The sequence below is a fragment of the Pimephales promelas genome, chromosome 2 (assembly GCF_988280905.1).
Source record: "Pimephales promelas chromosome 2, fPimPro1.hap1.1, whole genome shotgun sequence".
In the NCBI taxonomy this organism is placed as follows: domain Eukaryota; kingdom Metazoa; phylum Chordata; class Actinopteri; order Cypriniformes; family Leuciscidae; genus Pimephales; species Pimephales promelas.
Genome location: NC_142770.1, coordinates 24,405,589 through 24,430,737, shown reverse-complemented (window position 1 = coordinate 24,430,737; position 25,149 = coordinate 24,405,589). Strand labels below are relative to the sequence as shown.

General features: G+C 34.5%; 1 protein-coding gene across 5 annotated transcripts in view; it reads left to right on the top strand.

The window, feature by feature from the left end:
- The window catches only part of rnf123 (ring finger protein 123), a 166,637-nt gene extending 141,736 nt beyond the window's left edge, over positions 1-24,901 (top strand). For 4 of the 5 annotated variants that reach the window (XM_089118047.1, XM_039657261.2, XM_089118054.1 and 1 more), the window contains exons 37-39: positions 1,625-1,719; positions 20,831-20,916; positions 21,221-24,901. In XM_089118047.1, the coding sequence (XP_088974173.1) occupies positions 1,625-1,719; positions 20,831-20,916; positions 21,221-21,320 (281 nt within the window). In that variant the 3' untranslated portion in view covers positions 21,321-24,901. The remainder of the gene's footprint in view (positions 1-1,624; positions 1,720-20,830; positions 20,917-21,220) is intronic. The other variant, XM_039657263.2, reaches the window with a different exon arrangement.
- The last annotated feature ends 248 nt before the right edge of the window (positions 24,902-25,149 follow it).

Genomic DNA, 25,149 nt, shown 5'->3' with positions numbered 1-25,149 from the left:
ACTGATATTCTCCTAAATATCAGAAAATCGGCTGAAGGGGTTCGAAAACGGTAAAACCCAACTGTTTAACTCTGGGGGAGTTGTAAAATGAGACTATTTCCAAAAAAAAAGTGTAGTATCCCTTTAAGACTATTTGAGCTGAAGCGGAGCAGTGAATGATTAAACTAAATTAAATTGTAACATAACAAAAAAAAAAGGGTCTTTGGGTCAAATATGGACAAACCGAAACGTTGGGGTAAAAATGTAATTAAAAAATTAAACCCAATTGCTGGGGTTGTCCATATATTTGACCCAAAGTTGGGTTAAAACAACCCATCAATTTTTAGGGTGCTCTTAAAGTGCGCACAAAAAAAGGTCAATGTAAAACATAATATAATGAAATCTTTAGGATACATGGCTAATTTCCAATGGCTGTAGTTCTACCCGTAGAGTTACCGCGCGAAGCAGACACACTTTGACATCTTGTTTTCAACTGCTGAGATTGTAGCAACAGACAGTTTAATGTCAGAACTGTGCCGTTGGACCTTATAACAGTAGTTTTCCACTCCATCTTCCTCTCACATTCACGACGCCGACTGTCATTGCTGTTCAACAGTCCAAAACATTGGGTGATGATTGGCAATGTCAGGACCAATTTTAGCACTTGACGAGCATGAAATTGCTTTGGGGGAAGTAAAAGCTGAAGGAGAAACAAGCCCCCTAGACGTTTGGCGCCGCAACAAGAGTCTAAAATTATCAAGCTGATCCCGGGGTCCCAATGCATTCAACATAAGCCTTGGCAAACGGATTGAAGGGAGGGTATTTCACACCGTTCCCCTGAGTGACGTGTTGAAAAATGACGTGAATGTAATTAAGAAGGTCTTTTTTTTGGCATTGATCTTTTTTTGGATTGTGCCAGTCATGGCTGTAAGTGCATCATTTTGGATCTTTTTTTTAATATCATTCATTCAGTTTGATGAGTACTTCAATTCAAAAGCATAGTTTAGTATAGGGATGGCTCACTTTGCAAACATTTTAGCAATGATACGCATTTGGAGAGAGATTTACTCGAGAACGAAAATGTAAAAAATATTTTATCGGATGTGCCTTTCGTTTACACGGCAACGGCGTTTTTGGGGCTTAAAAACGCAAAAAAAAAAAATGAAACCCCCCTCCAGAGTGGAAATCTTAAAAACGCTCCACCGCCACGTTCCCGTCTAAAAGGGTAAACACACAAAAGTCTGCTAGACAGGTAAGGTTGTACGCAGGCGCACCGACTTGGTGTTGTTGTTTGGCAGTGTACCACATCGCCACCTAGCCACCTGGAGTGCATACTACGTCGAATTTCACACACTTTTGCGCATACACCTACTGGTGTAATGATGTCATTGATACGCGGGCAGCAGTCAATCATTGTGAGATCCAGCTAGTCATGTCTGTCTGATGGACATTGTGCCGGCAATTATATTGTGTACACAGTGGTCACTTTACAGTTGTACTGTTTTACAATTGCAATTGTACTCACTCGTATGAATACTGTACATTGTCTGTGTTTAAAAGAACCAATGAACAATTCCTAACACATACAATCTGTCAGTACTGTGGGCAAAAGCTGACATTTGTTGTGTGTGTTTGTTTTGTGTAGATACGGACTACATCAGCACAGAGGAAGAGCAGAAGGTAGAACAGATGCTAACTTTGCTGACGGAGGAGTCCAAGCAGGCAGCAGCCAGCACAGCGGTGAGTACACTTTCCTCACAATAGTTTACCAAGCTGAAAAAAGAACCGGTCAACTAACAACTTTAGAAATCCTTCCTAAAGGAACATTTGATATTTTAAAATGTAAATATTCCCGCAAAATGTAAGTTCAAACAAATAAAACATGCTCTCCCTGCCTCTACGAACTTAGAGAGCACTTTCCCCCGGATTATTTCCATCCTAAACAACAGAATTTTCCTCCTATGAAGAGTTGTGTATTGTTGTGTTGTTTTGTTAATAATAATTATGTACTGTAATTATACAATTAGTGTATGTGACAATAGGAGTAATGTTACTTGTAAATATTTTAGTGCGCAAAAATGAGATATGCAGTAATCATTCCAATATTTAGATTGATGTAAAACAATTAATACATTCAAAAATTATGTATTTGTTCTATTCAGTTTGTTTGATAGAAAATGAAGTGTTGAAATACAGTATGTTTTATATACTGTTAAATTTAAACGTATTTATAGAATCGGAATACTGCTTGAATAAGATCACAAAATGGCAAAATATCGCTATAGTAATGTGGGGACTGTTTGAATTTGTAAATTTTTTGACACAAAATAATACAAATATGATTTCCATAAATTTCCAGTCCAGTACAGTATGGATGGAAGAGGATTTGGGCCAAGCAATAATTAACAAATAAAACTATCTCGAGATTAAAGTCATTGTAATACAAAATTAAACTTGTTGAGGTTTGTGAAAAAAAAAAACTCAAAATACAATCTTGAGGATAAACTCATTAAATAATGACAATAAAGTCGAATTTCGAGAAAAATACTAAATAATCGTGAGAATAAAGTCATTAAATATCGAGAATAAAATCGTGTTTCGAGAAAAAACGTGTTAAATTTTGAGAAAAAAAACTCGAAATACAATCGTGAGAATAAAGTAATTAAATATCGAGATTAAAGTCGTGTTTCGAGTAAAAACTCGTTAAATTTCTAGAAAAAAACTCGAAATACAATCTTGAGAATAAACTCATTAAATATCGAGAATAAAATTGTGTTTCGAGAAAAAACTCGAAATACAATCTTGAGAAAACTCTTTAAATATCGAGAATAAAGTCGTGTTTCGAGAAAAAACTCGTTAAATTTCGAGAAAAAAACTCGAAATACAATCTTGAGAATAAACTCATTAATTTTCAAGAATAAAGTCGTGTTTCAAAAAAAAAAATCGTTAAATTTCAAGAAAAAAACTCGAAATACAATCTTGAGAATAAACTCATTAAATATCGAGAATAAAGTCGTGTTTTGAGAAAAAACTCGTTAAATTTCGAGAAAAAAACTCGAAATACAATCTTGAGAATAAACTCATTAATTTTCAAGAATAAAGTCGTGTTTCAAAAAAATAGTTAAATTTCGAGAAAAAACTCTAAATACAATCTTGAGAATAAAGTCAATTAAATATTGAGAATAAAGTCGTGTTTCGAGAATAAAGTCATGTTTCGAGAAAAAAAGTCAAAATACAATCTTGAGAATAAAATCATTAAATATCGAGAAGCGGAAAAAACTTTTCAGGAGAGCGTCTATTTCAAGTTTTTTTTTTTTCTCTCTCAAAATTTAATGAGTTTTTTTTCTCAAAACACAACTTTTTTCTCAAAATTTAATGAGTTTATTCTCAAGACTGTATTTCGACTTTTTTTCTTGAAATTTAATGAGTTTAATTCCGCATTACGTATAATGACTTTAATCTTGAGATGGTTTTATTTTATTTTTTTAATTTATTTTTTTAATTATTGCTGGGCCCTAATCCTCTTCCGTATTTATGTCTGTTTCTGACTGTATCACAAAAAAATTCTGGAATCTTCTTTAACAAGACCTTAATGGAACATGGTTATGTTATGGAACATCAACACCAAGAGTGAACTATGTTTTTTTTGTGACCCATAATGTCAATTTCTGGCTCAAAATATTGCATAAATTGCAGTGGACACGAATGGAAGACAAGGACAAGGTAGTGCTACTTAAGTTTACACGGGGCACCTGTTATGTGGAATGCACCAAATAATATTGTGAGTTTTGGTGACGTCACTGAGAAGGTGAGTGTGAGAGTGTCAGGTGACCTCTTATTGCTTCTACCTCAGGGCACAAGCCAATGACTTCCAAAATAACAATCAAAGATGATTGCTGAATATATAAATGATATATAAATGAAAATTGGAGGGAGATACCGTTAACTTGTAGAGCATCTTCTGTGTGATAAAATAAATGTCATCAACAAAAAGATGAACAAGAATAATCAACTCAACGAATATCATGAAGGATAAAGGAATATGATATACAACAATGTCAACGACTCTACGAAGAGGTACGGTTAAGTGATGTTTATGTGGGTAACAATGCCGTGAGGAAATGAATACCCAGCTCTGTGGGATGCTGATCACACAGATGAGGCCCTGAAGCAGCTGCTGGCGGCCCTTAGTAATCTGGAAACCTTGAAGTGAAGGTCTGCTCTCTTTCTACTGGAGAAGCTGAATCTGCTGTTGTTCGAGAGCACTTATTTCTCTGAATGAGTATGAAGCGGATGTGTTGTAGTTTGAACAGTTGTGAATGGATAGATATGGATGAACTCCACTGCGATTCCAACAGGTCCTAAAGCATTTAATGGCGGTTCACTACAACAACTTCAGCGTCTTACAGACAATCAGCAACTTTACGGTTCTTTATAAATCTTGCTGGAGCTTTTAACAGCATGACGGTGGGCGGCAATAAAAGGCTGTTAGTGACTTTCTGAAGTGGGATCACGATGTTCCCTGAGGTTTGTGTGGTGTAACTTTAATGTAATAGACGGGTGTTTCCACCGCAGCATTAGACAGCAGAACGAGAAGAGTTTTCCCCTCTGCAGAGAAATATGATCTCCCTGTCCCATCTACCCACAATGCATCAGCGGCATGAGCTGGCAATTCAATTTCAAGCAGATACTTCTGCTCTGTTTTAAATTGAGTTGTGCAGTCTGCTGCACCAGAAATACACATTTAATAACCATATAACCTTTTGATGATCATTTGGAAATAGGATTTATTATTAAAATGGGCAGCCTTTATATTCCCTCTTATAGTTTAATTTGGCTGGACAGAAACGTTTTTATTCAAAATGTTTTCAAATTTTCGTTTGTTCATTTGTTTTTTTTTTTTTCTTTTGTTCTTTTTTTCAATGTTTTGAAATGAAATATTTAGTTTTGTTTTATTTTGTTTTGTTTTGGTTTCGTTTTGTTTTAGTTTAAGTTTGTTTGATTTTGTTTAGTTTTGCTTTGGTTTTGTTTTTGTTTAGTTTTGTTTTATCTTGTTTCGTTTTGGTTTAGTTTCATTTTGTTTTAGTTTAAGTTTGTTTGATTTTGTTTAGGTTTGGTTTGGTTTCATTTTGTTTTGTTTTTGTTTAGTTTTGTTTTCTCTTGTTTTGGTTTAGTTTAAGTGTGTTTGATTTTGTTTAGTTTTGCTTTCGTTTCATTTTGTTTTAGTTTAAGTTTGTTTGATTTTGTTTAGTTTTGGTTTAGTTTCATTTAATTTTGTTTTAGTTTAAGTTTGTTTGATTTTGTTTAGTTTTGGTTTAGTTTCATTTTGTTTTGTTTTTGTTTTGTTTTGTTTTATTTTCTTTCGGTCTGGTTTAGTTTCATTTTGTTTTGTTTTAGTTTAAGTTTGTTTCATTTTGTTTAATTTTGGTTAAGTTTCATTTCGTTTTGTTTTTGTTTAGTTTTATTTTGTTTCTTTTTGGTTTAGTTTCATTTTGTTTTAGTTTAGTTTTGTTTCATTTTATTTCATTTTGGTTTACTTTCATTTTGTTTTGTTTTTCTTTAGTTTGTTTATTTTTAGTCTAGCTTGTTTGTTTTTTGTTGTTTTTGTTTTGTTTGATTTGTTCATTTGTCACGTGGTTTGACTTTCATCATCATGACCCGTGAAACACAAAAAACACAAAATGAACGTAGTGAATATATTTGCAATTGTATTATGTTGACATTTATCTAATTTTTTTTATAATTATGATTATTTGAATTAAATTCACATATAGTCCTAAAAAGAACTCTTATTTTGTGACCAAGTATTAATAATGAACTCCTACTATTAATTAAATTCCTGAGGCTAATATGGAACTTTTTTAATCTTCATTTAATCAGTCTTGCAATGTGATACCTTCAGATTTACATAAGAGAGTTTTTCTGCAATAATAAGCATAAAAAAGTGTAAACGTATTGGAAGGGAGCATATTATTGGAGTCTAAGTGTTGCATGTCTCTCAGTGTGAGATGTTAAAATGACTTGAAAGTAAAACAACTTTTGTACTATTTTATATATTATTTGTGACAAATTGGATCGCAATTATTGTTCATGTACTTGTCATGGCACATATTAACCGAGAGAATGCATGAAATATGTGTACTAAAAATTTGTAAAAAATCATCTAGAGTAACTAGAGCTAAACTAAGTCCAAATTAAAATGATGAGTTAAAAATACTGAAAATATACTTTGAAACATACGTTTTCACTTTAAAATGTATAGAAATTTGGAAATCGTCCATTTCTCAACTACTCCTCAACAATGTCAAAATGATAAACAAGCCTTCATTATTGAAGCACCCACAATTAATTTTCACCAAAAGGGGTATATTTTCACATTTTTACCTCAGAGATTTGCGTGTTGATTTCTCTTCTATGTATTTTCTCGGTGCAGATTGCAGTGTGTCTGACACTATATTTCTGGTCTGAGCTGCATCATTTTAATGATATTCCAAAATAATAATTGCTGCTGTCATCACTATCATTACACTACGGATGGAGAATTGCGCCAAATTACAGATACAATTATGAGGAAGTCTGAGCCTCAGATAAACTAACAAATAGTTGATCTTTGAAGGTATTCAGGTCATTTTTAGATAAGTATGTTCAGTTGTTTTTGCCTTTCATCCCAATAATTTTGCAGAGAATATATTAATCCACATAAAATCAAAATCAATTGCTTTAAGTAATATTACAAATTTAGAAAGTTATTAAAGGGATAGTTCACTTTGAAATAAATTTTTGGCATGATTTAGCGTACCTCAAGGGCATCCAAGATGTAGGTGTCTTTGTTTCCACAGATTTTTCAATTTTGATATTTTTAGGTCAAACCGTTCTTGCCTATCAGTCATATATAATGCAGGTCTATGGTCACCACCTCAAAGAGCATGCACAGAGAAGTCCAAATTAAACATGATTTAATGACTCGCAAATGTAAGTACACATTGATGGCCTAAGACACGAAACGAGCGGTTTGTGTGAGAAAACGAACAGTATTTAGTTTTACCTCTTTTAACCACAGCCATAAAGCACCCTCGCCCTCTGATTACTTGTACGTGGTTACAAGAGGTAAAAACGATATAAAACGTTATGTGTTTTCTCACACAAACCGCTCGTTTCGTGTCATAGGCCATCAATGTGTACTTACATTTACGAGTCATTAAATCATGTTTAATTTGGACTTCTCTGTGCATGCTCTTTGAGGTGGTTCCATTATATGACTGACAGACAACAACGGTTTGACCTAAAAATATCAATACTGCAGAAACAAAGACACCTACATCTTGGATGCCCTTGAGGTAAGCTAAAACATACCAAAAATTAATTTCAAAGTGAACTATCCCTTTAAAGATGAAATATGGCATTTCGACCATCTTCGGAATTAAACTGGAACTGAAAAGTACAGTATTATCCGATACGTTCAGTCATCCGGTGGCAGATGTACATGCAAACCCATTTATGAATGCTAATCAGATTGCTGCATCTGGTAAACATAGAGAGAACAGAACAGGATGGTTTTGCATATGTATCATCTGGCCAGAATTTAAACCAAAACCAAGGCCATTTTCTTGTCACATTATGGGATGGCTATTGACAGCATGATTTGTTTCCATGTCACAATGCAGAACTTTAATCAACCGGAATTGAATCGCTATGTTTCCCCTTGAGGTTTATAGTGTAGCTAATGCAATATTCTTATTGTGTTTTTATGAGTCATGATATTTATTGATAGAATAATCCTAGTTACTCATATGCAGCCCTTGATTGAAAGTTAACACGTTGTGTTTCTATAGATCAGCCGTTGCTCATTGAGATTGCTTTCTGGATAGATGTTGTGTGGTTGAGGAAACAAAGACTGAGATCTTGAACTCACTTAATGCATTTATTATAATGGTAGATTAATGTTGCTTCTTATTTATGTATAGTGCCATTCACAAGTTTGTAAAGTAAAGTAAACACTTGATTTCATTAAAATGAACAATACCATTTATTAAGTCACATTATATTCTACATAAATACTTTTGTAACATTTCAAGTTGAATACATTAACATCAATGTTTTATGAACTAACAACATGAATTAACAATGAACTGTCTCTTTATAAGTTAACATTCACTTGTGAATTAAAGTTTTGTTTATTAATAGTTCATGATGCCTAATGCGTAATAGTAGTTTTCAGAAGTATAGGGTTCAGACTATATTCAACAGGAATAATATGCATGGCAGGATTTGATTTCATATGAAGTTGAAAAGCAAAGTAAATTCATATAATAGGAAGCTTGTTTAACTCTTTCTCCGCCAGCGTTTACTAACTAAGCTGCCAGTCATGCCAGCATTATTGATCAAATTCATAAAAGGTTTATGGCCCCCAGAATATTTTGTTGTGGGAATATCTGAACATGCAATATATCTAAAGAAAGAATGGAGCACATATATATATACAGCCTTTTATTGTGGGTAGCCTAAGGCACACCTGTGCATCTTGATATGGATAGATTATCTCGGCAAAGGAGAAGTGCTCACTAACACAGATTTAGACAATAGTTGAGAGATATAGGCCTTGTGTGTACACAGCTCATGGAAAAAAGTTCAGCTCATGAAAAATATGGCCAAAAACAAGTTTTGCGTTTACAATTTTGTTCAGGCTGATGAAGTTGTTTTAGAGGAGCAAGTTATTAGCATAATCACTGCTATTGAAGCGTTGTGTCCTAGAGAGAATGTTTTAGGCCTCAGGATTGTTTGCCAGAACAGGAGCTTAACATGTCATTAGTTCACTGAGCAAGTGTGTTTGTTTCCACACTTGCTGACATTTGTTTACGCGGCTCTGCCAAGTGCACCTTGCCTCTGACGTCCAGGGTAACAAAGTGTGCGGCCTGTCTTGTGTGCAGGAACAGTGTGAAGCTGTGAAATAGTGTCTGATTACCTCTCACTCTTCTAGCCCATGCATTAGCGATGGTCAGTCACATCTGCATCTGATCCCCGTCTCTCAGTGTTAACAGAATGGAAAGAATAGGCCGACTCCCATAGACTTGGTGTGTTTTTCCCTCGGTTTGAGTTGACAGAACTAAATAGGACATGGCGACAACACACTGACCGATCTGCTCTGATCCAATGCTTTTTTTAGTATTATTTACGTGTGATTTATAGTATTTTTAATGTTCATTTATAAAATTAATTTAATTGATATATTTTTTAATAAGTTATGTTTTTTAATTATTTTTTATGTGTTTATATTTATATTTCGTTTTCATGTACACTGTAAAACAATGTTTTATAGATTTGTTATCGCAACATTTTTTTTCTTTTGTCAAATCAACTTAATTTATTTAGTTCAGATAGCTTATTATTTTGAGTTTCTGATGATTAAATCAGTCTCCTTCATTGCAATTAGCTCACTTTTTCCAGTTCAATCAACTTTAACATTTTAAGGCAACCAGGTTACTTAATTTTTTTAAGTTAAACCAACAATATTTTTTACAGTGTAATTTTATTTAAGTTTTAGTTTTAGTACTTAAACTTAATTATTTCAGTTACTTTTTTCAAGTTCAGATAAACTTCTCTTTTTTTGTGCTATCGCTCTCTACAATAATTACCACTTTTCTTTATTTCATTTAATAATATTAATATTTTCTTATTTAATATAATTATAATCTCACTTTTTTAAATGTGGCTTAAGTGTCCATCCATATACAGTTTGTGACATTATATCTGTATTATAGAATTATTTTAGACATGAAATAATAAATGTGTAACACTTTACAATAAGGTTCAGTTGGTTAAAATTAGTTTTTAGGGATCAATAAATAACAGAAGTATTTGGGATCAATAAATTACAATTACCAATAATTACACAACATATATAAATGTTTTTTTCTTGCAATTTTTTTGTATTATTTATATAACATTATAGTTTTTATTAATATTTTAAATTGGCTTTTAATTAATCGAATCCTTGTCATTTTAAATATTTAATTTTAAATATTTATTCTATTTAGCTTTTTTAGGGATTTTAGTACTTTTAGTTAGACTGTTTAGTCTACATTTCTATGTTACTATTATTAAATAGTACTTTTAGTAAAACCATAAATGACTAAAAATACTAAATTATTGAATAAGCACAATTACTCAACTACCAATTGCTTTTAGTAATTTATTTGAGCATTTATGTATTTAAATTTGACCGAGCAATTACCTCCCAAGATTGTTAAATTGACAGAAATACATATTTTTTCCCAGAATGCGTTTCCTGTGTTGAATTTTCGCAATTGTTTTTTTTTTTTTTTTTTTTTCATTGTTTCTGTGTTTTGATTTTGCAATTCAGTAAATTCCTCTTACTGGCATTTGAGTTTAAGGTTGCAGTTGAAATATAGCCAAATCCATTAAAATTGAGTGAATTTAAAGAAAAAGTTTAAATTTTCAGTTGGTACAGTGTGAAATATTGACTATCACTCTCACCCAGTTTCTTTTTTTTTTCTTGTATAATGACTATACTTCTAGTGGTGGTGGCAGGCCAACACATATAGTGTTTCTGTGGTATACATCAGGATGGAAAACACATCAGTATAGTGATAAGCAGTCCTCTATATTCTCTGAAGTGACTGTGTTTGCCTGACCAGAGGTCACTCTTAACTCTCTTCAGGTGCTTTGAAGTCCCCAGACTTATTTCCTCTCTGAGCCTTGTCCTAGATTTCACTTTTCATGCAGACATGAGCTTAGAAAATCTGTTTGCTCCTAAAAAAAAAAAAAAAAAAAAAACCCGAACGATACAGTGGAGTGGTGGAGGAACATGGCCAGTTTTCTGAATCTGTTGCTGCTGGCTTCCAGTTTTAAAAGATTTGACACATATTTGTCAAATCTTCACTGCCAGTGTAATCCAGTCCTGCACTGACTACACATTTAGCCGTCATAACAGTTATATTCACTTCAGGAAACATGAAGTCTGAATACGCATTTTTGACAGCATATTGAGACGATTCTCTCTGCAATTTCCTGACGTTTTTCAGGGCCCTTTAACTGTGAAGAGAGCTGTAATTTTCACTCCCACAGCAGAAGTACGGCCTCCTCTCTCTCTACGAATTCTCCAGCCGGCTTTAAAGTGAGTGGAGATTGACATTTCGTGCTGACCCAAAAGTCCTGAGAAGAATGACTTATTTACTTTCAGGACGCGGCGAGCCTGGCTGTTACGTAAGCCGACGAATGAGACCGGCGAGACAGGCCAGCGGCTAAAAATAACATCAAAACTGACCTGAGCTGTAATAATATCATAATATATATATAATACATATGTAAAAATGGGTCAAATACAGTCAAAAACAATTTTCCCAAAAGTATTATTTTTTTAGCACAAATACTCAACTACTAATGTTGTTATTAACTAAAACTTTTAAAAACTGTTCAATTTGTTTCATTAATTGAAATAAAATGTAAATAAATGAAAATCTTGAATATTTATATATATATATATATATATATATATATATATATATATATATATATATATATATTAGGGCTGTGCAAAAATTAATTGCGATTAATCGCATCCAAAATAAAAGTCTGTGTTTACATAATATATTTGTGTGTGCTGTATATAATTATTTTGTATATAAATAACTATGCATGCATGTATATATTTAGGAATTATTTGTGCTTAAATTATGTATGTATATATATATATATATATATATATATATATATACATAATCTATAATCTATATTATATAAATATTTTATATATGAATAACACATTTTCTTAAATATATACATGCATGCGTGTGTATTTATATATACAAAATAATTATATACAGCACACACAAATATATTATGTAAACACAGACTTATTTTGGATGCGATTAATCGCACTTAATTTTTGCACAGCCCTAATTTATATATATTAGGGCTGTCAAACGATTAATCGTGATTAATCGCATTCAAAATAAAAGTTTGTGTAATATATGTGGGTGCACTGTGTATAATTATTATATGTATAAATACACACACATGCTTGTATATATATATATATATATATATATATTAAAGAAATATTTTCATGTATATACTGTATATAGATTTATATATAATTTGTATTAAATATAAATACTTTATATATAAATAATATTTTTTTCTTAAATATACATGCATTTGTGTATTTTTATATATATATAAATACACACATATATATATATATATATATATATATATATATATATATATAATACACAAATATATATATATATATATATATATATATATATATATATATAGTATAAGCACACAAATAAAAAAATAAAATTCACAAACACATAAAACTATTAATCAATTAAAAGAAACCTGAAAATATAGAAGCCTATTCAAGATATTAATCATAAATAAATAATAGCATATAAATAACATAATGCTTTACCACTTTACAATTTATTGTTGAAACTACAGTACTTTAACTCAAAGTCTATGGAAATGGAAAATGACCAAACTGATCATCAGTTGCTTCCTATGCGGTTTCTATCCACTTGAGCGAGCGGACGATTCCCTCCATCGACTTGGCAAGTAACCCACATCTTACAATTCTGCTGGATTGGAAAACTGCTTCTCTTTCCACGCTTGACCTATTTTCACTGCGAGCATTAGTGTTGACAACTGACTGGTGAAGATATTTTTAAAGTTGACTGAAAAGCAGTCACACGTCTGGCCCATCATGTGTTTGTGTGTTTGTTTGGTGCCAACAGCCCTCTGTTGAACCAGCTCCCTGATCTCATCAACATTATCTAACGTAGAGACTACAATCTACTTGGAAATGAATAATTCAGCATTGTTTTCTTTCTTTCTGGAAATCCATCTCCTTCAGGACAGCCATACATCTTAAATAAGCATCTTTGTGAAATATGATTTGCTGTATTGATATGAAGTGTCTGTAAACAAGTCTATAAATGACTATGATCCGCCACACTGTCTGCTTCAGAAGAGCGTGTAGTTTACATACATCGTGTTCACGTTCATAAAATGTAAAAAGAGAAAAACCACCACCATCTATTTTTTAAATATCACCCAGCACCTGTGTGTCAGAATATAAAGGTCACTTGTCGGCGCGCTCGGGTCTCCCGCAGCGGGATGTTAAAATTGCTGATAAATTGAATTGGTCCTAATTTGATGGATTTTCAAATGTGACATTGGGTACCTGGGTTGATTTTGTTGTGTATTCAGTTCAGTTTATTAATATGTTGACATTATAACTATTCATAAAGAACATCCTGACTTTTGTGTAATTACAAAAATAATAATTCTGTTTCAGGAAAAAAGTGAGTTTTGTAACACCAGTTTTGACAACATCAGTGAATCATTCTCAATAATAATAATTCTAAAATCAATGATTTTCGGTAACACTTTACAATAAGGTTTCAAATTTATTAATGTATTAACTATCATGAACTAACCATATGCAATATATTTGTTTCTGTATTTATTAATATGTTTTAATGTTAGTTAATAAAAATGCAGCTGTTCATTGTTTGTTCATGTTAGTTCATGGTGAATTAACTAATGTTAACAAATACAATTTTGGTTTTAATAATGTATTAGTAAAGGTTGAAATTAACATAAATTTAGATTAATAAATAATGTAGAATTATTATTCGTTCTTAGGTTATGTTAACTAAAGTAGTTTACTAATGTTAAATTAATGAAATCTTATTGTAAAGTGTTACCACTAAATAAATTAACACTAAATATTTGTTGTAAACAACAAATAATATCCCTAGTTTGTTTGAAACAACCTCTGCTTCATTAAAATAAAACAACACTGTAAATGTTCAAATTCATGCTTTTCTTTATGATTAGCGAAACTGTCAATATGTTAATAAACAATGCAATTCTACACTTCCAAATTTCATAAAATAAATGCAACAACCGAAGATGCTTCTAAATCAACCATATGGAGAAATGGAATGTAAATTTTAACTTTTTGTTATTGTTAAATATATAATTAAATAAATATAAAACATAAAAATCATTAAATAGTCAGTGTGAAAAAGAAAACATGAGTGATTGATTGATTGATTGAGTGAGTGAGTGAGTGAGTGAGTGAGTGAGTGAGTTAGTCAATGATTGAGTGGAGTGAGTGAGTGAGTAAATGAGTGAGTGAGTGGGTCTAGTGAGTGAGTGGAGTGAGTAAGTGGGTCGAGTGAGTGAGTGAGTCAATGATTGAATGGAGTGAGTGAGTGAGTCAATAATTGAGTCGAGTGAGTGAGTGAGTGGGTTGAGTGAGTTAATGGGTGGAGTGAGTGAGTCAATGAGTGAGTGAGTGGATCGAGTGAGTGAGTCAATGATTCAGTGGAGTGAGTGAGTGAGTCAATGATTGAGTGGAGTGAGTGAGTGAGTGAGTGAGTGAGTCAATGAGTCAATGATTGAATGGAGTGAGTGAGTGGGTTGAGTGAGTGAGTCAATGAGTCAATGATTGAGTGGAGTGAGTGAGTGAGTCGATTGAGTGGAGTGAGTGAGTCAATGAGTCAATGATTGAGTGGAGTGAGTGAGTGAGTCAATGATTGAGTAGAGTGAGTGAGTCAATGATCGAGTGAGTCGATTGAGTGGAGTGAGTGAGTGAGTTGATTGAGTGGAGTGAGTGAGTAAGTGAGTGAGTCAATGATTGAGTAGAGTGAGTGAGTAAGTGAGTGAGTCAATGATTGAGTAGAGTGAGTGAGTGAGTGAGTCAATGATCGAGTGAGTGAGTCGATTGAGTAGAGTGAGTGAGTGGGTCAAATGAGTGAGTGAGTCAATGATTGAGTGGAGTGAGTGAGTCGAGTGAGTGGGTCGAGTGAGTGAGTCAATGAGTTAATGATTGAGTGGAGTGAGTGAGTGAGTCAATGATTGAGTGGAGTGAGTGAGTGAGTGAGTGGGTCGAGTGAGTGAGTGAGTCAATGATTGAGTGGAGTGAGTGAATGAGTCGATTGAGTGGAGTGAGTAAGTGAGTGAGTCAATGATTGAGTAGAGTGAGTGAGTGAGTGACTCAATGATCGAGTGAGTAAGTCGATTGAGTGGAGTGAGTGAGTGGGTTGAGTGAGTTAATGAGTGGAGTGAGTGAGTGAGTCAATGATTGAGTGGAGTGAGTGAGTGAGTCAATGATTGAGTGGAGTGAGTGAGTGAGTCGAGTGAGTTAATAATTGAGTGGAGTGAGTGAGTGATTGGGTCGAGTGAGTCAGTCAATTATTGAGTGGAGTGAGTGAGACGATTGAGTGGAGTGAGTCAGTCAATTATTGAGTGGAGTGAGTGAGACGATTGAGTGGAGTGAGTGAGTATGTGAGTGAGTCAATGATTGAGTAGAGTGAGTGAGTCGATTGAGTGGAGTGAGTGAGTGATTGGGTCGAGTGAGGCAGTCAATGATTGAGTGGAGTGAGTGAGACGATTGAGTGGAGTGAGTGAGTCAATGATTGAGTAGAGTGAGTGAGTCGATTGAGTGGAGTGAGTGAGTCAATGATTGAGTAGAGTGAGTGAGTCGATTGAGTGGAGTGAGTTAATGAGTGGAGTGACTGAGTGAGTATCAGACATCTACATAGCACACGCAGTTTGGAGAATGGAATGACATTGAATATTCAGGCATTTGGCAAATTCAATTATATACACACACACACAATGGTTATATTATTAGATACTACTGAAAGTTTCAAAGATAATTTTCAGAACTCAGATCCTTTTAACTGTATTTTCTTAGAAATAAACGACAGAATCTTGATATTTTTATTCACCTTTTTATAGAGCCATCCAGTCCTGTGACCAGTGTTTTCAAACGTATCCCTTCATGCCTATGATATATTGTCTCAATTTCATGAATTTGAAAGGTGTCCCACATAGTGACCAGAAGGCTTTTCTTTTCAAGGTCGTATGGCAGCATATCTAATCATACGTAGAGCACTGAACGGTGCTGTACAGCATTCATGCCTCTTCAGCATATTCGCTCTGACTGGAGAGGGATAGATGACTTGTGGCATTGAATAAATGGAGTCGCCAGTTCCTGCTGATCTCTGCAGGTTATAATGCCATTTACTGTAGTGCTAGATCTTTATAGGCAGGTTTCACAACAACACAATCTCAGATTACAGTCTTTACATGAGCATTCTTTAAAATTGAGGTGTACGCATTCAAATTACTCTGTGCATATTATTCCAAAATATTTATAAATGAATTATAATATAATGTAAATATGTGTGATATAATTAAATTTCATATTATCATGTTCTTCGTTTGCCTCTGAACCAACTTCTTTTTTCTCTAGTTAATGTCACCCAAGGAATTGTTTGTAATGACTTGATTCAGATTTCCAGTATTTGGAGCATAATATGGCCTCTTTATGCTACTGGCACACAAAATCTTCCATGTAAAAAAAAGGTCAGTTGTCAGAAGCAATATGAAGCACAGCTCACACTGAACTCACTTTCAAACTAAGCAGTGACACCTTAAGTCACACTGTCCCATCCTGGCCTTGACTGATTACTCTGTTAGTTTGCTCTCACTGACTAGAATAACTGAATGAATTGAGTTCTTATCAGGCCACCCTGAACCAAAATGAACCAGGCCAGTCAAGGTCACTGTCTGCTCCTGCAAATTACCTTGGGGTAGTGGATATCTTCCCTCATTACTCAGACACAAGATCTGAAGGTAATAGCTCAGAAGAGACGGACTTGGGAGGGAGTGAATGAGATTTTTAGGGGCTTATATTTCCTTCATCTCAGCTTAGAGACCAAACAGAAACCCAATCATTACCCTTGGAACAAAGTTTGACTTTGAGAATGGAAGGATATTGGGGAAGACCAGAAATAAAAACAAAAGGCCCCGTTCATGTCAAAGAACCTCCCGAAAAGCTGATGAAGAACCCGATAGCCCTGCTATCTGCGTAACTGAGGATATATCAATGGTTTACTTTCCAAAATTGCTTGTGTCAGTACAGTGCCCTTTAAAATGAACTCAAGCTCTGCTTTCCGACGCACGTTCTGTTTTTAATCACTTTGGCTGGGCCGGACAGTTAAACTATTCATGTTAAAAGGATCCCAATAACTTTAACCTGTCCTCTGCGCCCTTGGGTTCTGTTCGTGTACAGGTCTGTCAGTCAAGTACTGTCCGTCCACAACATGCAATCATTGTTGAGGCCTCAAAGAATTGTGGAAGGAGGTTTGAGTACTAGAAAATGTAGATTGTAATACAGATTGCTAAGCCATTATGTTTGAAATGAGAAGTTCTATACATTGTTTATTAAATATTTTTTACTTAACTAATCCTTTCAGCTACCGAAATGTGTCTAGCACCCATTATAACATATCGTCGCTGTTGGGCGGAAACCTTTTATCTCCATAAATCATTACTGTTAGAATAAATCATTACACTAAAATATAGTGTTTAATTATTATAATTTTTAAAGGGATACTCCACTTTTTTTTTGAAAATAGGCTCATTTTACAAATCCCCCAGAGTTAAACAGTTGAGTTTTACCGTTTTCAAATTCATTCTGCTGATTTTCTGATATTTAGAATAATATCAGTAACCAGACAGCTTCTGGTCTCATTGACTTCCATAATAGTAAAAAATATACTATGGAAGTCAATGAGACCAGAAACTGTCGACCAGAAACTGTCTGGTTACTGATATTATTCTAAGTATCAGAAAATTGGCTGAATACATTCGAAAACGGTAAAACACAACTGTTTAATTCTGGGGGAGTGGTAAAATGAGCCAATTTCCAAAAAAAGTGGAGTATCCCTTTAAATACTTTGTTTTTTCCCCATATGGAAAGTAGCATTTTTGGAGATACAATGTTTCCGCCCGACAGTGATATATTCCCATATTTAAACCTGTTCCTCTGCACATGCTATTTGTAAAGTTGGTTGTTTGCGTTATAACCATGCATATATGTGACGTTGTTCAGCAAATAAAAATGGCTTTGTTCTATGAGACTGTTGTGGTTGGGTGGATTTTTGTCATTATATGGTGGGTGTATTTAAATCATTTTACTATTGCATATCAAATATTGTAAATTATATAACAAGTTACCGCACATAGCAGTTTTCTTCAATATAGTGCAGCCCTAGATGACAGTACATGATTCTGGCTGGTTGGCAGGGATGGAGGTCCTGGCTGCTCTTCTGTCATTGGCTTTCATCTGCACTCCCCATGAAATCAGTACAAAGGACTCAATTATCACTTGCAGCCATGTTCCTTTCCTTTCCAGCTGAGGAAAGCCTTGGGATGAAAGGGTCGAGATTACGGGAGTCTCGTGTGACTCCGGGCCAAAAGATGGAAGGAGAATATTCATCTCCCTTTAGTGTGGCTGCTTTTGGAAATCTGTCTATTAGGAGTCACGCTGGTCTTGTGATAGATTTTTGGTTTAGATACAAATCTATTTGTATTAATTGCTTGCCGAAGACCTAGTAATTCCATAGCAACCAAATAACAACCAACTAGAACACCCTAACAATTTTGCCCACTTGTATTATCTCTAGAAAGTGTAAAAATTCATTTTGTGAAAACCTACAGTTGCTATAAACATTTCCCTACTTTAGGTCAAGTTTAATTCAAGTTTTGTGCCACTTAAACACAGTAACATCTTAGAGAGAGGTAGGTGTTTAATAAACATAGGTTAAGGGCATCAGATTTGATTTCTTTTTTTAAATAATAAATTTTATTGTCAGTTGAATCTTCTATTCCCCAGTGTTACATGCAAAAGTGAGTACGTCGGGGTCACCAAAAGTCTTTGTACATGTGTGTTCTAGTTTGTTGGCATTTCTGTAGGCTGCGTTCTCGCCGTGTTGAATTCATTATCTACTGGTCATACCCTTGGGATGTGGGAGAATGTTATTTGAAGCTTTGTTTGAAATGTCATGTACGTTGAATATATGAATATTTTATATACACTCACCTAAAGGATTATTAGGAACACCTGTTCAATTTCTTATTAATGCAATTATCTAATCAACCAATCACATGGCAGTTTCTTCTATGTATTTTTGCGGGGTTGCTGGTCAAGACAATCTCCTGAACTTCAAACTGAATGTCAGAATGGGAGTATTGTCAGTCTGAGTATTTCACAATCTGCTCAGTTACTGGGATTTTTACGCACAACCATTTCTATAGGGTTTACAAAGAATGGTGTGAAAAGGGAAAAACATCCAGTATGCGGCAGTCCTGTGGGCGAAAATGCCTTGTTGATGCTAGAGGTCAGAGGAGAATGGGCCGACTGATTCAAGCTGATAGAAGAGCAACTTTGACTGAAATAACCACTCGTTACAACCGAGGTATGCAGCAAAGCATTTGTGAAGCCACAACACACACAACCTTGAGGCGGATGGGCTACAACAGCAGAAGACCCCACCGGGTACCACTCATCTCCACTACAAATAGGAAAAAGAGGCGACAATTTGCAAGAGCTCACCAAAATTGGACAGTTGAAGACTGGAAAAATGTTGCCTGGTCTGATGAGTCTCGATTTCAGATGGTAGAGTCAGAATTTGGCGTAAACAGAATGAGAACATGGATCCATCATACCTTGTTACCACTGTGCAGCTGGTGGTGGTGGTGTAATGGTGTGGGGTATGTTTTCTTGGCACACTTTAGGCCCCTTAGTGCCAATTGGGCATCGTTTAAATTCCACGGCCTACCTGAGCATTGTTTCTGACCATGTCCATCCCTTTATGGCCACCATGTCCCCATCCTCTGATGGCTACTTCCAACAGGATAATGCACCATGTCCCAAAGCTCCAATCATTTCAAATTGGTTTCTTGAACATGACAATGAGTTCACTGTAGTGAAATTTCCCCCACAGTCACTAGATCTCAACACAATAGAGCATCTTTGGGATGTGGTGGAACGGGAGCTTCGTGCCCTGGATGTGCATCCCACAAATCTCCATCAACTGCAAGATGCGATCCTGTCAATATGGGCCAACATTTCGAAAGAATGCTTTCAGCACCTTGTTGAATCAATGCCATGTAGAATTAAGGCAGTTCTGAAGGCGAAAGGGGGTCAAACACAGTTTTAGTATGGTGTCCCTAATAATCCTTTAGGTGAGTGTGTGTGTATATATATATACTGTATACTGTTTATATATGCTCTTCTGCACTGGCAAAATTATAAAAATCCCCACGTGGTCTTCATTAAAGTGGCTCATATGACTTCAATTAACCCAGAAATTAGAAAGAAATTATTTTTTAGATCGGATTTATAGATATTTTGTGTGAAGTATTCCTTTACCATGCTGTACTCTCTCCTGCCTTGAATGTATTGTGTAGTAATAAGGTTTATATATTAATTAGATGCTTGTAGGCCTACTAATGAAGCTCCATTAGCCCATTTTTAAAGGGTCAGGGTTCAAGCTCTGTGCAGGTGAAAATCTGTTCACTTGAATATGTATTAAGAAATCAAATGAGGTCTTTTGTATCTCAATAAATTTTGGTTAATATTCGTCCACTGATGCATACTTGGAAAATACTGACACCTTAGACATTTTGGGTGACCCGTTCACTAAAAAAAGTGTTTGGCTGTTTACTGTAGGATAATATATAACACATTTCTAACATATTTATGGATGAGTTTAGCATGTACATGATGATGATTATTAACAAATTTAGCTGTTAAAGTGCGAAATCTAGTCTACGTAGTCTTTTTCAACATAAAATTAATTCAGTCCAATGACAAAAACCATATTCACCCAGTGCTTAATGTCTCTCTAGTTGGTTTTCTGAACAGGATGATATTGATTCTGGAATGTCTTACATGAAAGTCAGCGCACAGTGTATTTGCTTCTGAAATGTATTTAATCACAATCTTTCTCCTTCACAGCCACCTAGTGAGGACGATCTCTGCCCGATCTGCTATGCACACTCCATATCAGCCATCTTCAAGCCCTGCTCCCACAAATCCTGCAAGTGAGTAGTTGCCAAACACACCTCCATTTAGCAGATCAACACTTCTATTCATTACATATAGAATGAATACTAGCACTATTTTAATGCTTTCACTGGTAACAATGTGGTCTCAACCCTACATTGAAGATGTCACGATACAAATATCATAAGTTTGATCTCATGCATCAAAACTGCCAAATTCGTTTTCTTTGTTGGTTTGTGTTGGAGTTGCTTACATCGTTCCAGTGAAGCGCGGCACGGATAAACATGTGACGTGACTCAGCACTCTTTAAATGATTAAATGTCACTCTCTTTTTTATTTCAGGGCCTGTATCAATCAGCACTTGATGAATAACAAGGACTGCTTCTTCTGCAAGGCCACTATCACTGGAGTGGATGATTACACCAAACCAGCCAGCTCTTAGTATGCCCTTCACACACACAACACACACACACACACACACTCGGTGTTCAAACATTGACATTATGTACACTTTCCCCAAAGACTACACATATTCAGGTTGGACTCATATGGTTGTCCCCACAGAACATAGAGTTGCTGATGGCTCGGCAAGAATTGCTGGCGTATCTTTTGTCCTCTGACGAATGGAACGAGGCCTTGAAAGGCACTAGTTCTTCCATTCTTTCTTTGTGATGAACGGATGACATCTCGTTCAGAGCCGCAAGGATACTGACGGAGAGAGAAACTGCCGGAAAACATCGAATCTCTCGCCACTGTCTCAACCTCTGTCTCCGGACTTCCCTCCTTTTGTCGGAACGATTATTGTCTCCTCTTTTCGCGTTTCATCTCACCTCCTCTATTCTCATATCAGCTTTTAGTCTCGTCCCACCATGTTTGGTCTCATCCAATCTTTTCTCCTCTCCTTTATTGTCTGATCATCTCCTCTCCTTTTCTGTCTTTTCATCTCCTCTACTTTTGTCTTCTCATGTTTTTGCTTTTGCCTTTACTCATCTTCAATTTTCCTCTCATCATCTTTAGTTTTGTCTTTTTATCTTTTGTTTCTCAGATCTCTGCTTTTTCTCGTTTCAACTTTTCTTTCTCATTTTGTCTTGTCTCATTTTTTTTTTTTCACATCTTGTTCCTCCTCATCTTTATATCCGTTTCAACCCAATTCCTCTATGGCAAGCCGTTTTAACTTTTAATCATTTCCAGGATATGAATTCTTGATATCAACAATTACAATTACAATAATAGTTATTGATATCAACAATTGATTTCTTACTAGTTAAAATACCAATTCTAATATCAGAAATACAATTATTACTAGTAAAAACCTTTATTTTTAATATCAAGAATTACATTTTTACAAGTTGAAATGTCTATTCTTGAAATCAGCAATTGAATTGCTACTAGTAACAATGTTCATTTTTGATATCAATAATTAAATTTTCACTAGTGACAATGTTACTTTCTGATATCATGAATGTGATTGTTACTAGTCAGAAAGCCAATTTAGATATATCTGAAATAATATTGATATCAGAAATACATTTTCAGATATCTAAAATGAAAATTTTTCCTAGTAGCAATTGAATTGTTGATATCAAGAATAGACATTTCAACTAGCGACAATTTAATTATTGATATCAGGAATTCACATTTTTACTAGTAACTATGTAATTATTGATATCAAAAATTATATTTCTACTAGTAAAAAATATATTATTGATATCAACAATTCATTTTGAATGGTAGCCTATTGTGGCAAGCCGTTTTAACTTTTAATCATTTCCAGGATATGAATTCTTGTTATCAACAATTACAATTTCACTAGTTAAAATAATAGTTATTGATATCAACAATTGATTTCTTACTAGTTGAAATACCAATTTTACAAATCAGAAATACAATTATTACTAGTAAAAACCTTTATTTTTGATATCAAGAATTAAATTGTTACTAGTTGAAATGTCTATTCTTGATATGAACAATTGAATTGCTACTAGTAACAATGTTCATTTTTGATATCAATAATTAAATGTTTATTAGTGACAATGTTAATTTCTGATATCATGAATGTGATTGTTACTAGTCAGAAAGCCAATTTAGATATATCTGAAATAAGACATTTTCAGATATCTAAAATGAACATTTTTACTAGTAGCAATTGAATTGTTTATACCAAGAATAGACATTTCAACTAGTGACAATTTAATTATTGATATCCGGAATTCACATTTTTTACTAGTAACAATGTAATTATTGATATCAAAAATGATATTTCTACTAGTAAAAAATGAATTCTTGATATCAACAATTTATTTTGAAAGGCAGCCTATGGTGACATTTGACTAGTGAAAATACAATTGTTGGTATCAAAAATTAATATCCTGGAAATGAATAAAAGCTAAAACGGCTTGCCATATTTCCTCTTCTCTGTTCTCCTATTACTTTTATCTCATCTTGTCTCCTTTTATTTCATGTTTTTTTCTCATCTTTTTGTCTCGCCTTAACTTCTCTTGTTTAGTCTCTGCTCATCTTCTGATCTCCTGTTCTCTCTTTTTCATGTTTTTCTCATCATGTCTAGTTTAATGTTATCTCGTGTCTTTTCTCACCATCATATCTCTTTCATTTCCTTTTCTCTCCTCTCCTCTCTTGTCTTTCCTATTTCCCTAACCCATTTTCTTCTCATCTCACCTTTTCTCATCTCCTCTCTCGTCTGTATTTGTCTTGTCTCGTCATCTCGTCTCTTCTCTTCTCACGAGCTCTGGTTAATATAGTATCATATCAGGAAGTCAGATATAAACTCAATAATACTAGTGAGACCGTTTTTCACATCACTCTGTATTTGCTAATGTTTTTATACTCGATACTGACAGCCATATTTGACATAGATGACAACATGTAGTATCACACTAAGCAGAACCTACAATCACTTCTGATTATTGTACACGATTTTCTACATCAAAAGAAGCAAGGAAGAAGAAATGCATCTACTCAAAAGTCAAAACGGTTATTTATAAAGCATTTCTGCAGCATCATACAAGATAAGACCACAGTTTACATGGAGATATAAATGCATTTTGATCCATGGGATAGTGATAACAGTTTCATTTCTTTTCCATTCCGACGTCTTCGTAATGGTGTTTGTTAATGTAATGTTCTCAAACAACCCATAGCCTTCTTCATACCAAGATCTGTCCTTCAGTCTGTTCCATTAGGAGTGCCTAGACTGCTGTTTTTGTTACTGAACACCAACAGACATCTAGATTTAAGTGCTTTGCTGTTGTGTGCATGGGGTTAGCTTACCCAGAATCCTTTGCTAATGGATTATGTTGGATCTCAGGCTCTGCCTGCACTCAGAATCCACAGTTCCTTTATAAAAGGATATCCCGATATTGACTAAAGCAATTTCCCTTCACCGAATACAAGTGTGGTGGTGTGTCTCTGTTTTAAAGCCCACAGATAATTAGATTGGCGTTGACTGTCACAGAACAATACGCAATTGTCAAAACAACCAGGACAGGATTTCTTCCAAAGTTATCATTCGCTTCTTGCTGATGCACACAGACTGTTTATTCAAAACACAGCCAATTTGCTACGACCGATAAACTTCCAAACACTGTATGGGAGCGATATGTGAGAATTATCAAAACCAAAAGAGTATTTGGGTCACTACTTCTCTTATTTGGACTGTTAAAGCATAATTTCTCACAGTGTGGTGTAATATTGGTTTTAAAAAGGGGGTGCATGATGTGAATTTAGGACCCCTCTCTATAGTCATGTATTGTGTGTGTGCGCGTGTGTGTGTGTGTGTGCGCGTTTGCGGTGAGCGTGTGCAGACGTCTTTAATTTAAGGTTTTCCACTCTCAGGCATCTGCTATTGTTGTCAAAGGGAATTTTAAATTAGTTAAGCAATATTTAAAGGACTGTTGATGTTTTGTTTTGTTTAAAAAGAGAGGACATGGCAACTTTTGGTTCTTTCACTTTTGTGAGAGTGTACATGTATTGATGTAATATTAGCATTAAATTATTTATCCTAAATGTCGTCTGGTCTGCTTACTCTTCAGGCACTTTGAAGTGTACATATTGGCTTAGTAGCGTATTTAGTTATGAAAATTCCCCAAATTCATTCAACCCTGTTACTACATGATTTCCACCCTGTTTAAAGAGCATTAAAGGTGCAGTGTGTGATTTTTAGCGGTTCGGTTGCGAGTTTTCACTAAGGGCTCAGCCCACTGCTCACCTCTCCCTTTCGAAGAAGCTACGGTGGCTAAAATGGGACAAACATA